General features: G+C 38.9%; 1 protein-coding gene across 2 annotated transcripts in view; it reads right to left on the bottom strand.

The window, feature by feature from the left end:
* GLRA3 (glycine receptor alpha 3) overlaps nt 1–16,110 on the bottom strand; it is a 134,150-nt gene that overhangs the window by 30,381 nt on the left and 87,659 nt on the right. For both annotated transcript variants that reach the window (XM_059695290.1, XM_059695291.1), the window contains exons 6-7: nt 10,343–10,480; nt 6,850–7,064 (exon numbers count right to left, since the gene is read on the bottom strand). In XM_059695290.1, coding sequence (XP_059551273.1) covers nt 6,850–7,064; nt 10,343–10,480 — 353 coding nt within the window. The remainder of the gene's footprint in view (nt 1–6,849; nt 7,065–10,342; nt 10,481–16,110) is intronic.

The raw sequence follows: 16,110 nt of genomic DNA, 5'->3' as shown, positions 1-16,110 counted from the left end.
TCTCCACCCCTTCTTTCCCTCTTGTTTTCTTTAGTATTTGTTGATACGACAGATTCTGGTCTAAGAAAGGAGATAGAAAGTTTTAGCAATTATAGTCTCTGAGGTAGATAAGACTATTTGTTGACAATCCTTTTTTTCCCTCCCTTTCTCTCCTAGGGTTCCCTGTGGGGGGAATACAGTCCCCCACCTTCTTGCTTTCCTGCACTCCTCCATGGGAAAAGCATGCTATCAGTACCCGAGGCCCTAAAATGGGAAGACCCAGGGAACGGATCTGCACCCACTTTGCAGCCTAGATCTCAGCCTATCCTAAGTCAGCCAATCTCAGACAAGCCCAGGAGAGGGACAAGCAAAGCATAGGCCTCCAAGCAAGAAAAAAGCTGATAAAACATTGAGATTTGGAGATTGTTTGTAACGCAAAATAATTGCAGTATAAGTGCATTGAAACAGGGCCTGAAGCCCCATGAATTTCATGATATATTGTGTTAAGAGCTAGGGTTTGGATGAACTTGGAATCTAGAGATTCCCCATCTCTGCCAAGTTTATGTCTGCATGGGTGCAAGTATGTGTATGTGCACGTGTGTGCGTGCACATGTCTTTCTGTTTAACATCCTAACTTCAAGGGTCTCTGATATGATAATGGGTTTGAAGCTCGTTTCTAAAAGACTGAACTAGTGTGTACATGGTGACACTCATGTATTTCTGTGAATGATACAAAACAGAAAACATGAACCAGAGCTAGACCTTAGCTGGTCCCTATGAAAGAGAATGAAAAAGGAATGGGAGTAGGTCTCTAGTAGGAAATAACTGATCTTTGGAAGCAGAAAAGAAAGGGTAAAGTGGATGTAATATTGCAGAATACCCATGTTTTCCTAGAGTTCCCTGCTGTGGGTTCTTTCTAGAACCCATAGTTTCTAAATTAAAACAATATTTTGCCCCTTCTCTTTTATTTCTAGCCATCCCAGGCTTAAAAAAGAATATAATTCCCCCAGTTCCAAGATCTTAACAAGGTATTAGTATAAATCAAATTTATACTAAAAAGTAATTAAATAATTATTACCATCCCCCTTTTTACCCTGATTAAACTTAACCCTTCCAGGAAAGATTTTTACATTTCTTTAAAATACCACACAATGTTGAGATCTCAAAGAGGATGGAAGAAAAGTTTGGGGTGAGTGGCTCTTACCTTTAACTAAACTGAATACTTGTTCTGCATATGTGGTAGATATGGCCATGGGGGAAGGAAGGAGAGAGAACACTTTATATGTTCAAGTCCATTTCCAACAGGAGGAGGAGGGCCAGCCACAAATACATCTTTTCCTCCTCTTTCTGGGCTTTCATTTATACTTAGGAAAATTATCTCTATCCAGCTACAGTTGACTCCCTGAAGTCTGAGGCCTACATGTCCTTGGTCAGAAATTTAGAAGTTTTGACTTTTTTTGACAATTCCGTGTGGTGATCTTATAAGGATCTCAAAATTAAAATGTTCAACCAGAGATCAGTTACCTTCACCAAACTTCCCATTTCAGTATCTCTCACAACTACTTGCCCAGTGACTCATCCAAATGCTATGCTTCACGCCTGCCTTTTCATCAATCCTCAATGTCCAGCTCATAAGTAAAGCATGTCTATGTCACTCCCAATACACCTTCACAAAAAATATCTACTAGTTCTAAATCCATCTGCTACGATCTATCTCTGCTGCTACCAATCTAGCCAGACCACCATCTGCTCTGGACGACAATAGTTTGCTCTGCTTCCACTTCCACCCCTTCTATCTATCTCCACAGGGAAGTCAGAGAGATCGCACTGATTATTAAAATCCTTCCAAAACCACTCCAAATAAACCTAATCTTTACCACGGCCCACAATCACCACCGTTTTCTCATTCACTCTCGTCCAGTGTTAGGAAGTGTTCCTCAAAATATACAACTTTAAAAAGTTGTTCCCAAGAGAGTGCATTGTCACCCTCACTGGGCCACTGATGAAGGCACTACAGACATGCCAAGTAGTTTTTAGTTCCAAGAAGTGAATCGCAGGGGTCTTCTCGCTTTGGGCTATTACAGGCTTCATTTATCGTGACACTGTAGAGGCCAGTGTCAGAGAGGGCTCTCAGGTGTGTAGTTCTCAAGGTGCTGGCTAAGGTATGTTCTCTGACACTTTCTACTCTGAGTTATTCTTATTCTACAGGAGATTATTGGCACAGAGCCAGGACAAAACACTAAGTAGTTATCATAAATTAATGATTTATTGTTTCTTCCTCCAACGCCTGATAATCCTATTGTTTTCCTGAATTTAATTTGTTTTCCTACTTCCTAGATTTCCTCAGTAGGACAATGGTGGTTGTTTTAGTGGTAAGTCTTTCCGGCATCTGAGACTTCTTTTGTGAGGTAGAGAGTAGCAGATCTTAAGGTCTAAGGTTTCAGACATCTGTTTTTAAGTGCAAATGTAAGACTCTCGCATCTTGCCTTTCTAGTCCCTCCCTACCCCATCACAGAATCAGAATTTTTTAAAAATGTTCTACTCTTTTAAATTATTTCATCTCAATAGGTTAATTCTTGTTTCCTCTGGCTATTCACCACCTGCCTTCCCTGAAGTCTAATGTATATAACTGAGTATGCTAATCCTTCCATTCCTTAACTATCGCAAAGCCTAAAATGATTTGGTCACCTCCTCTTAAGATATCACCTTACCAATAAATTCTTTTTTGTGGCTCAGAATGAAATGTTATTACATTTCCAGTGGTCATTGTCCCTATAATTTGAGAGATGTAGAGGTTTTCTACACATTTATGTATATAATTAAACTCAGAGGGAAAAGTGCATTCTTTCCCTGAGATCACAGTGAAATAAATGCCTTAAAAATCTTTCTTAATTTTTGAGAAAAAGTTTAAAGTCATCCCAATCCTTCTTTCCCTTTAAAAACAAAACTTGTGTCTTCATTAATTTTTTTTATAATTTACTGCTTTTTTAAAATCTCTTCTTCCTCCACTCAAAACTCTATGATCTCCCAATCCTGCCTTAATCTCTGTATCCAAATATCTTTATACTAGGGGCCCGGTGCACGAAATTCGTGCACTGGGGGGGGGTTGTCCCTCAGCCCAGCCTGCCCCCTCTCACATACTGGGAGCCCTCAGGCTTTGACCCCCATCACCCTCCAATCGCAGGATCGGCCCCTTGCCCAGGCCTGACGCCTCTGACAGAGGCGTCAGGCCTGGGCAGGGGACCCTCATTTCCCCCCATCACTGGTTCTGCCCCCAGCCCAGGCCTGATGCCTCTGGCCCAGGCATCAGGCCTGGGCAGGGGACCCCCAGACCTCTCCGATTGCTGGCTCTGCCCCTTGCCCAGGCCTGATGCCTCAGCCAGAGGCGTAGACCCCCACCACCCTCCGATCACCTGATTGGCCCCTTGCCCAGGCCTGACGCCTCCGCCAGAGGTGTCAGGCTTGGACAGGGGACCCCCATCTTCCCCCAATCACTGGCTCTGGCCCCCGCCCAGGCCTGAGGCCTCTGGCCCAGGAATCATGCCTGGGCAGGGGACCCCCATCTCCCTCTGATCGCTTGCTCCACCCCCCGCCCAAGCCTGACGCCTCTGACCCAAGCTTCAGGCCTGGGCAAGGGGACCATCATATCCCCCCAATCCCCGGCTCCGCCCCCCGCCCAGGCCTGATGCCCTCGGCCAGAGGAGTTGACCCTCATCACCCTCTGATCACCAATCACCAGATCGGCCCCTTGACCAGGCCTGAGGCCTCCAGCAGAGATGTCAGGCCTGGGCAGGGGACCCCCAGCTCCCCGCTGTTGCAGGCTCCGCCCCTGCCCAGGCCTAACACCTCTGGCTGAGGCGTCCGGCTCGGGCAGGGGGGACCCGCAGCTGCAGCGGCCCCGCGATCGTGGGCTCCGCTTTAGGCCCAGGCAAGGGACCCCTAGCTCCCGGGACTGCCAGCTTTGACCGTGTCCAGCTCCCATCGCTGGCTCCACCCCTACTTCCTGCTATCACTGGCCAGGGCGGCAAAGGCGCCTGATTCTCCGATCATGGCTGGGCAGCCCCCCAGCTCTTAGCTCCCCCCTGGGTTTCCGATCACTGTCAGTGGCAGGGGGCTTCTTCCTGCTTTCCCTTTCGCCTCCCTGCATTGTGCCTACATATGCAAATTAGCCGCCATCTTGTTGGCAGTTAACTGCCAATCATAGTTGGCAGTTAATTTGCATATAGCCCTGATTAGCCAATGAAAAGGGTATCATCGTATGCCAATTACCATTTTTCTCTTTTATTAGTGTTGATTGTGCCTCTTAGAAACTGAAATTTCCTAATATAAAGCATTTTGTGCTCTTCTTTCTGGTTGCCAACTTACAGAACAAATGAACTTTGATTTCTGCTTAGCTCATGAGGAAAATCAATGAGTAAACTGGCAATTTCCTTTACAAATTACTCAGGGAGCCCTTGAGACATTTAGACATATACAGGAGTTGGCAAAAGTAGGTTTACAGTTATTCTTATGGAAAAAGACATGCAGGTTATGATTATAATAGCTTCAATAACTCAAAAGAATGTCACAATGCATTTTGCCCACCACTGTATAAATAAGCCTTGAGATGAATTAGTTTAATCTTATATGCAGATTTACAATTTTCACTAAGACAGTATTTTTTAAAACACTAGTTGATATGCATAATTTTGAAAATATAATTCAATGTTTAAAAAATAAACCTTATTTTGAAAGGCAACCATTAGATCTTAACAAAGCAGAGGGAACATCGCTAAATATCAAGTTCTCCTTATATTAAATAACATTTTTAGTAATAAAATATTCTGTCATCAACTTTTATTCCTTGAAACATTTTAATCTAATAAATTGAAACATAGAATACAATTCATAGGAAGGGTTAAGGGACCATGACTGCACATTTATAATGTACTTAGCATTGTAATTAGATTGCATCAAATGCACAAGAAAAGTGAATGCCATTTTTAAAAAATATATATATTTTTTATTTCAAAGAGGAAGGGAGAGGAAGAGAGAGAAACATCAATGATGAGAGAGAATCAATGTTAGGCTGCCTCCTGCACACCCCACACTGGGAATCAAGCCTGCAACCAGGGCATGTGCCCTGACTGGGAATCGAACTGTGGCCTACTGGTTCATAGGCTGATGCTCAACCACTGAGACACAAGAGTCAGACAAGTGAATATTATTTTATTATATCTCTGTCATTGCAAAGGATATAGAGAAGTCTGTTGCAAGTTAGATAGAATTACTTAATTTAGAGAGGAGAAATGTCTTTCTTAGAAGTCATTGAGAAGAAGAAAATAATTTTATATTGTTATGTTGCTAATTAGATGAAAAAAGAGACTATGTTTTATTTCAACATATCTTCTGAAAAAAATGGGGTCTTTTACAAACCTCATAAAGAAAACAGTTTATTTTAATTCTGGCAGCTCAGCATGGACTAAAATTGCGGTATTAGATAAGCTTTTTTTTTTTTTTTATTGACCTGTGGCTGCTTAAAAGGCAGAGGGGAAAAAACATACCCCCCCAAAATATATTTAACTCAGAGTGCAGCAATATTGGCACTCCCATACAATACTTGTGAAAGTGTAATTGCTATACATTTTGCTGATGGGAAATTTAGCAATACATTTCAATGCTTACAACTATTTGAGCAGAAATTGCAGTTCTAAGAATTTACACTAAGAAAATGATACAAATAGATATAAAATTATATGTGTGCATGTATATATGTGTCCACATGTACATATATACACATATGTGTGTACCAGTATATACATGCATATTTATAACATTCATTATATGTATGTTCATTATTGTGTGAGTCCTAATAGTAAGTATATTGTTATAGTACATCCATACAATGGAGTATTGTGCGATCATTTAAAATTACTGTATAGCCTGGCTGGTGTGACTCAGTGGTTGAGCATCAACTTATGAACCAGGAGGTCATGGTTTGATTCCTGGTTGGGGCACATGCCTGGGTTGCAGGCTCGATCCCAGTGTGGGGCATGCAGGAGGCAGCTGATCAATGATTCTCTCTCATCATTGATGTTTCTCTCTCTCCCTCTCCCTTTCCCTTACTCTCTGAAATCAGTAAAAATATTTTTAAAAATAAATAAAGAATAAAGTTACTGTATAGATTTACTTTATTTATACATTTGATAGGTTTCTAAATGTAAAAAAATCTATACATATAAAATTCTATAGTGTATCAGAGTATTATTGATGTTTAAATAATTGGGGGTCATAACTATGAATGTATGATATCATTGGTTAGCAAAATTTTTTTCTTTCTTTTTTTCATTTATCTTTATTGTTGAGAGTATTATAGATATTCCCCATATTGCCCCCATCCATCTGGTTCCCACCTTCCCCAGGCCTTCTTCACACTATTGTCTGTGTTCATCCATTATGCATATGTGCAAATTATTTTTCTTGATCAATTTTTGTGTTTTACAAAGGTTTCTGCCTTGGTCATTACTTAAAAATCAGCAATGAGCCCTAACCGGTTTGGCTCAGTGGATAGAGCGTCGGCCTGAGGACTGAAGGGTCCCAGGTTCGATTCCGGTCAAGGGCATGTACCTTGGCTGTGGGCACATCCCCAGTAGGGGGCGTGCAGGAGGCAGCTGATCAATGTTTCTCTCTCATCAATGTTTCTAAGTCTCTATCCCTCTCCCTTCCTCTCTGTAAAAAATCAATAAAATATATTTAAAAAATCAGCAATGAATAATAAGTACTTATGAAAAAGATCTGACAAAAACTAGCAATGATGTATATGTATATAACTATGCATCTATACATATTTGTGCTAATTAATATATTTGTATGTCCTTTGTGTGCACTTACCTTTGGTAAGGAAGCTCGGGATCCTGAACTCTGTGTGGTCATAGTCAGCACAGTAGTTATCCCCAAAGCTACCCTGGCCGGAGCAGCATCCATATTGATCCAGAAGGAAACCCACGACAGAATAACAATCAGGAGACTGGGGATATACATCTGGATCAGATAGTATCCCATTTGTCGTTCAAGATGGAATCGCACTTCTATACATGTAAACTTTCCTGATTGATTGCAAAATAAAGGCAGTAATTGGTAAAAGCAGGTCTTTGTTTTGGCATCGAATCGCACAGGTTCCCCCCCCCCCCCCCTATAATTTTGTCCTAAAATTTTCCATTACCACCAAAAGAGATCCTAAATCATATATGCAAATCCATTTCTGAAAAGTATTTTTTCTTATTTTTCTGCTAGCATCTAGAAGCAACAAGAAAATGTACTGTTTAAGGAAATAGCATAGTATTCCTATTACTTCACACTTGATTAACACTGCATACTTGTCAAACTGCTCAAAGGTCTATTATTTCACTTGATTCTAACAAATACCTCTGAGGTTGATGAGACAAATTACTCAGTGACTGTGTTGTTTTTTCTTGCTCATTGACTGTTTCTGGTGCTTTCAAGTATTTATTTAGAGTCAGGTACTACTATTTGTTCCAGAAGCCTTTACATTGACTTTAAAGTCAGTGCTAAAGGATAAATACAATTGAAGTTGAATAGTACCTTAAATGCAATATCTGTAATTTATTTTATGTATTGATAATTTAGAAACTATTAATGCTAACAAATAGGAAAACATTATTTCCCATTGATAACTTCAAACATAACTTAAGAACACACCTAATAAAAAGACACCTAAGGTACATTTGTCTTATATATTCACGCCTTTGTGTCTCTATTAGAGTAATTAATAGAGGCATAAATTGTGGTTTAAGTAAACATTTTGTTGACATTTCTGCTTATCCCCTGGTTCTATTCCCTACTCTATTGCCATGTTACCTCTCCTTAAAATAATTGTTTATCTTAATCATCTAGCTCTTGGTTTTATTTTTCCCTTATTCAAACTATTTTAAGAAGGATAAGGTCAGGGAGTTAGCACACTGGTCTTTCTTTAAGGGACATTCTGTAATCTTATTATAAGAGAAAGAATCAGAGAACACAGCTGGGAAAATTGCTAGTATATATATATTGCTAGTGTAGGGTTCAGTACAAAATTTCTATTATTGTGACCTGAGCCACATGCTACAGTATTGCATGGTCTGGGCTGCAGGAAGAAGGGATGGATGAGATTCCAGAGCTTAAAAGTCTTTACAGAGTCTCATAAACTCTGGGAAAGTTGGATTCCACACTTAAGTGTCTAGTAGTCAGAAACATATATGCCAGCTACACATGATCTTTTATCAAATACATACAGAATGTTGAACCATTCTTAGAGTATATGAAAATACTTTAGATGTTTAAAACTCTTAAAATATAATTTTTAAGTTTTTCTTTAAAATAATGAAATGAAATAGAGCAAGAATAATAAGGCATTTCCGTGATATAACTGTTAAATAACTCAAGTAATTTCATGGTGTAATCAGTAACAATTGCTAACCATTTGGGTACTTTGAATACATTCTTTACAGTTCATATGATTCTCAAGAAAAAGAAGCCCTCATTGTGAGGCTACGTTTAACATGGTGACTATAGCTGGTAACATTGTACTGTATAATTGAAATTCGCTAGGAGTCTAGAACTTAAATGTTTTTGCATGCACACATCACATAAATATGAGAGGTGATGAACATGTTAATGAACTCAATGAGGGGAATCATTTCACAATGTATACTTATATCAAATCATCACATTGTACACTGATAATCTTACAATTTTAGTCAATTATCCCTCAATAAAATTGGAGGGGAAGCATTTTTGCTGATACAGATTGAATGTAAAATTTTCCTGTTTAGAGTAAAATGGTTCCTCTCCCCCTTCCTCCTGGGGTGGACAGGCTTTTAGTATTCTCACATGTACAGACAAATTTTCCATGTTAAAATCCACTCTATTGTTTTACTCAATAAATATTTATTGAGCATCTGTGTACTTTAGCAGATCCCAGACATACAGAAATGAAGAGATACAATCCTTAGCTTTATTAATTTATGGTAATGAGAGAAACAGATAATGTATAAGTAAACATGTCAGTTGAAGGTATAATTTCAGACAGTGAAAACAGGAGGAGGAAGGGAGTGGATTTGGGTGTTTAACCTGTGCTGGTGATGAAGGGTCATTTGAAGGCCAGCCCTAAAGTATGTGAGAGTATTAGGCCTGGGATAATTTGGAGAAAGAGGCTTGTGCACAGGAGAAAGACAAGTACAAAGGACCTGAAGCAGGAATGAGCGTGGCAGATATGAGAAAGTGAGCCACTGTTACCATTTACAGAGCAAGGCAAGGAGAAGCAGAAGAGGGTTTGGGGCAAGAGATACCACCAAGTTTGTGCCACCTTGTTACAGCGTCCTGAAGAAACAAATCCATCATCCAAAACCAACTCTAGATACTTTTTAGCATTTCTCTGAAAGTTTTTTGTCATTAAAACTGCCCCTAGAGGGTGGAGCAAGGACACTGGTGTTGACCTGTCTGCTCCTTGTTGTTGTGTAGAGATGTTAAACTTGAACTCTCTACTAAATTAACATGAGCCTCACTCCTGAAGAACTGTGGTAGGGGGTGAGAAAATGGCAGCGATTTTTTCGCCTGACTGTGAATTGATTAAGAGGTAAAAAAGATTAGAGGCCTTGTATAGTAAAAGGTCAGATCACAGTTCTGGGAAATGCTGAGCCCAAGAAGAATCAGTTACTGTAATAAAGTGATAAAAACAGCAGCTGATGCAGGTGGGAGGCCATGAATTAACCACATAGGAGGGATGCCTCCGTGGAGGACAGTTTAAAAGAATGTGTAGGAATAAGTTAGACAGTATAGATATTATGGAATACCCCGTGTCAGCTGAATGTATTGAATCTTTCAATCCATTATGTGAATAACTATATTTGGCTTCTATCCTCAAAGGCAAAAGATAACTGTGTCAGTGTGAATAGTAGGTGCTTAAGTAACAATACCTTAAATGCATGAAATTGTGGCCAAAACTTTAGACAACTGATGTCTTAAAAATTAAAGAAAGCAATTTCTTTCATTTTGTTAACAAACACAATGTTTATGTCCCAAGAAGCGTTAAAAGTAAATTTTATTATTCACATAGAAATTAAAGGAACTTTTTTGGAAACATTACTATGTAATTATGAGCTTTTCACAAAAAATATGTAAATGTAATTAAACACCAAACATTTCTTTGGTCCCATACAGACTGGTTACATAACAATAGGCTATAAGACAAAGCACCTGTAACTTTCCATTTTCTGCTCCATTACTATGGAAAACATTGAGCTATAAATAGTGAAAATAATTAACCTAGCACTACAATTAAGAAACATCTGACTACCATAAAACCACAAGTTGTAATGAAGCATACCTGTGTTGTAATGTTTAGTGCAGTATCGTAAATCTTTCTCTTCTTTCAACAGAAATTGGGGCAGAGTGAGTCCTTCTGCCACTTGTACAGGTGCCTCATCTTGCCATTCAAAAATGAGATCATTCATTGTGTATCCAACTAGGCAAAGCATAATAAATAAATAAATATATATAGCATTAAAGGGCATTCAAAGAGATGAAAAAGCACACACACTACTTACACTACTTGTACAGTTTACATAGGATGGGAAGGCCAAGCACTGTCACCTTAACTCTATCAATTGAACTATTCCATCTCACAAAAGTCTACTAAAATCTATTTATATGGAATATTTATCAAATAATGTAATAAAGTGTAGTAAGCTACTAATAAGTATAACATACATATACATTCCTCCCTTGGTATTGGCAGCTACTGTATTAATTAATTAATTCAACAATTCATTTTTGTTCTACTCCATTGGATTTCTGCTCACCTTCTCTCAAATTATTCAGGACTCTTTCAACAAAAACTGAAATGGTCACTGTTTAGGGAATGACCTCAACTGTAACATTGTGGGGGGGGGGGGGGCGGGTAGAGAAGGACCAGAGCTGATACCTTCCTTAATTTAATAATTAACTATTTTAGTTGATGGTATCTGCATCTAGGTTCCAAGTCCCAAAATGAACAAAATAATATTTTAAATAGAAATGTCTGCTATTCAGGAAAAAAAAATCAGAGCACAAAGAAAATCCACATAGAATAGTTTGTGGAGGAAGAAACTCTTGCATTTACTGTGAGTTCAGGAGAGAATGAACTAAGGTATTTTGTAATAAGTAGGCACCTTCTAGCAAATTAAATTTCACATTTCTATTGGAGAAGTACTTAAGAAAGAGCAGAATTTTATATTTTCCTTCCTTCTGAGTGAGAACTTGTTCAAATGTACATTAGGAAGCTGCTGCAGAGAAAGCCCGAAGTCAATGGAACCCAAAGGGGGGCCTTGTTACAACGCACAACCACCACAGAGGCACAACGAAAGAGGCATCGGGTCTGGCCTCTGAACTAAGTATTCAGGTAAATGAAGCAGAAGCTCTAGGTCCAAGAAGCAAGGGTAACTGTCCCCAACAAATTTTCCTGTAGCTTATATTGTAAGGGAGAGCCCGTGAGCCTGATTAGAGTCAGCTGGCTTGGTGCACATTAGGCTAAACAAACAATGGGCAAGCAAGGGAACTGACCACCCTTCCCCCTTCTCCCAATGTCTGGAAAATAATCTCCCCAAAAGAACCGAATAGGTCTAGTTGTGTTTGGAGTGACTTAACTCAGAGACCCAACTGCACCCACGGACTCTTGGGAATACCTGGCAGCAGCCACCCGCCTGGCAATAGAGATGGTAGTCACGAGGACATCAGTGATTAGAGCAGTGGTTCTCAGCCTTGGCTGCACATTAGGATCACCTGGGAATCTTTTTAAAATCCTGATTTCTGGGCCTCATCCTCCAGAAATTCTGTTTCTTTGTTACTAATGTTGTGGCCCCACCCCATAACAAAGAAACAGAATTTCCGGAGGATGAGGCCCAGAAATCAGGATTTTAAAAAGATTCCCAGGTGATTCTAATGTGCAGCCAAGGTTGAGAACCACTGCCTTAGACTGTCTGGATTTTGCTGTCAAACTTAATAGCAGCACTACCATCAGTGTAATGGATCCTTACGCGCTACTTGGTAGAGTTTGTAAAGGCATCCAGACTTCAGGGGTACATCTGAATTCTGGTTCCAGACAGATATGGAAGATACAGAGTCTGCAAGACTATGCTCTCGACCACTGGATGTAGCACAGCAAGGACTTATGCTGGACTCACTCATACTGGAATACATTTCATTGAACCCTTCAAGTAATGATTTAATTGCTAATCATAGAAGGCTTTTACTTTTACTCATAAGTCCTTTGATGTATTCATTATAAATACCATTTTACATAGAGAGAAAATAGATGCACATTTCTCAAGGTTCGAAAGGTAGTAAAATAGGCACCAATTCTTATTTGTTTCTAGATAAGGCATGTACCTTATCCTTCCATACCTGAAATCTCTAACGACACAATATGGGCAGTTTTATCCCAATTTAGACAGATAAATGGAGAAATGAACTGAAACCTCATTTTGTTTTTGCATTCTAAATTTTTCTTAGGGGCTTCTGCGAGAAGAAACTCGCCCTCTGAAATTCCTTCAAAAACAAGCTTGCATTAGTCTCCAATGCCATTCATAGGCAGCACATTTAACTTGCTCTTGTATTAAATAATCATCCACATGAAATGACTTAGGTATGGGCATGTCATAATCAAACTATGCTTCTTCATTATGGTCCATAATATATTTAAGTTGGAAGTCAGAGGAAAAGTCGTACAATGGCATGTGTAAGGGATAATTCATTATTCTGAGCAACTTACTAGATATCCAAGGAAAATAACTAAATGAGACCTTTGCTTCAATAAACCTTCAAACAAAGCTTTAAAAAAATCAATACTTTTCTACATAGTTCAAAGTGTTTTAGCATCCTTACACTTTCGGTTGGCAGACGTTTATACAAGTCTGAGAATGTTAAGGAGAACAGACTGGCTAAGGAGATCAATGTTGTGAGTTGAATTGCCTTGTACTGCAATAACCTTCACAGCAAAAAGAACCTTATTCAGGGAACATTAACCCTAACCTCAGCCAGAAATCTCATTTGGCAGCTGCAGGGAAACTTGTAAACGAATAGCTCGACGCAACCAACAGTTGTTTCTTCAACAAGTATTTATTGTGCACTGACTGCAGGTAAGGCATCCGGCTGGGCATCAGGGAGTGCGAGGTGGTGTTGCCAGGTAGAAAGCAAGTGACATGGGAGAGGTACCAAGTGGTGTGTGCCTTCAGAAGGGGGATCTATCATATCCACTTGAGTTGCATCTTGAGAAAAGGCAGGACCCGTATATCAAGAATGTGAGAGGACAAAGGAAATAGCATCATCCACTGAAAGAAACTGCGAACTCCCAGGACTTATAACAGATCTAGCAATAACTTCATTGGTCTAGAGCAGCGGTTCTCAACCTGTGGATCGCGATCCCTTTGGGGGTCGAACGACCCTTTCACAGGGGTCGCCTAAGACCATTGGAAAACACATATATAATTACATATTGTTTACAGTAGCAAAATTACAGTGATGAAGTAGCAACGAAAAAAAATTTATGGTTGGGGGTCACTACAACATGAGGAACTGTATGAAAGGGTCGCGGCATTAGGAAGGTTGAGAACCACTGGCTAGAGCCAGTTTGCATAAAGGAGCATATGGAACGAAGAGATAAATTAATGTCAGATAGTGTAAAGTTTAAATCCTAGGTGGAAAAGTTCAGTCTTTAAAAATTCCCTGTGGGCAATGATAAACAATTGAGTCTTTTGAGCAGGGAAGTGACGTGACAAGAATTGTGCTTTAGAAACATTATTCCAGCAGGATCCTTTCATGGAATTCACAGGGTCTGAAGTGCTTTATAATCCTAAGACATAATTTACGTTTTTCACTGTGTTGACATTTGCCCGGATGGTGAAAAAACAATGGTGGGTAAAAGTTCTGGTGCGTTAGCATAATTAAAGGCAGTGGCCCCAAACTGCTGGCGGTTATTGTGCTTTTTAGCTCCATATATCACAGCAAGAACAATGCACTTTTATTTAAGAATGTTCTTGATCCTTGATAGATAATTGTATCAAATTTTGGCCCTTATATAAATAACTTTTACAATTCTGTGTGTCAAAATGGGAAATGCGTATCAAGCGAGTCAGCTGCATACTATACTATAATAATTCTTAAGGAAAAGCGCCGGCATGATTGATTTGCAGGGTAAACCAGCTGGTTTTTCTTGAAACACCGTTTTCACTTGAAAAACAAAACAAAACAATAAAACACACCATGTCTGGCAAACTGTGGATATTGTGATTAGGTCTATGGCAGACCATTTTCTTAAAAATAAAGGAAGTGAGTGCATCTATCACACCTAGGTCAACGATTGATTTGTTGTCAATGATAGATTTGCGCTTTCAAGTCATAAGTAGAATTTTGAAAAAGTTATTATCCCAATACTTAAGGATTTTTTGATGAGTTTCAAGGTGACATTAACAAATGTGACCTTTCGATATGTGTGTCAATGTTTGGAAAATATGAATAACTCATTAAGCTACCATTTTCTAAATAACCAAAGCATGATGTTAAAAATCATGCATAGGGCCAGGCCAGTGTGGCTCAGTGGTTGAGCATCAATCTATGAGCCAGGAAATCACAGTTCGATTCCCAGTCAGAGCACATGCCTAGGTTGCAGGCTCGATCACCAGCGGGGGGGCATGCAGGAGGCAGCCGATCAATGATTCACTCTCATCATTGACGTTTCTCTCTCTCTCTCCCTCTCCCTTCCTCTCTGAAATCAATAAAAAGAATCATGCATAGGTAAAAGATCCATTCAAAGTGCAAGCTAGAGAAGTGGATTTTAATTTACAAGAATATAGAGAGTTCATTGATTTGGTTTCCAATTTCACATGCAACTAACCTTTAAAGAACTACCATCATCAGAAAATAAAGATATGTGCATGTTACAATGGATTGTTTTGTGTGGGTTTTTTTTTTTTTTTTGCATATTACAGAATTACCTTCTTTTAAAGGCTGAATAGAATTCTTTTGTATGCATATACATTTTCTTTATCCATTAACCTGTCAATGGGCTCATAGGTTGTTTCTGTACCTTGGCTATTTCGAGTGGTGCTGCAATAAACATAGAGGGCTAATATGCCTTTTGCACATGTAGTCGTAGTAGGAAGTAGCCTTTGTAGATTGGCTTCTTTCACTTGGTAATATGTATGTTGGTTTACTCCTTTTTGGTGATCCTGATTTCAATTATTTTGGATAAATGTCCAGAAGTGGGATTACTGGATCAAATGGTGGTTCTACTTTTAATTTTGCAATAATAGGTATGAACTTTGAGGATATAATACTAATTCAAATAAGTCAGTCATAGAAAGATGAATATCGTGCGATTTCACTTATATGAGGTCTAAAGTAGTCAAATTCATATAATCAGAGAGTGGAATGGTGGTTGTCAGGGGCTGGGGAGAAATAAATGAGTCAACAAACATAAAGTTTTAGTTAAACAAGATGAATAAGCTTTAGCGACCTGCTGTTACAACCTCATACTTACAGTCAACATACCATACTGTACACAAAAAATTGTTAAGAATGTAGATCTCATGCTACGCATTTTTAACACAATAAGATGAATTATTTTTTTTAAAAAAGGTATGTAAATCAGAGCAAAATAATCTGAAAGAAAATTCCTTCACCAATTTGTGCTGAAATGAGGATTCTAATTTACTGAAATATTACCTCTTATTTATATTCCTAGTGGACCATTGCCAAAAAATGAGAATTTTTTCCTTTGTCTTCTCAAGAATGCAAACGAACCTTTTCAAAAAAATTTTAATTATTTGCCAAAATTAGAAAGTAATTAAATGTGTATTTAAATGAGAATATAAAGTTAAAGAAATTTTTGAAGTTTCCAGTCTAAGCCACAGCCAAATAACTTATACCACAGTCTTTGCTTATATAGCTCATGTCACTAGAGTAGCCTTCTCTGACAATCATATAAAATACTTGTCCTCCAACCAGTCTACGGTCACCCTTTCCTCTTTATTTTTCCCATAAAACTTATCTTTGCTTGAAATGGTATATGTTGATCAAGCTTTAATTTTGTTTACTGTCTTCATAGCATCCTAAGATTTA

This window comes from Myotis daubentonii, chromosome 5 (assembly GCF_963259705.1).
Source record: "Myotis daubentonii chromosome 5, mMyoDau2.1, whole genome shotgun sequence".
Taxonomy (NCBI): Eukaryota; Metazoa; Chordata; class Mammalia; order Chiroptera; family Vespertilionidae; genus Myotis; species Myotis daubentonii.
Note: the sequence above shows the minus strand (reverse complement) of the source record. Positions and strands in the feature narration are given on the sequence as shown.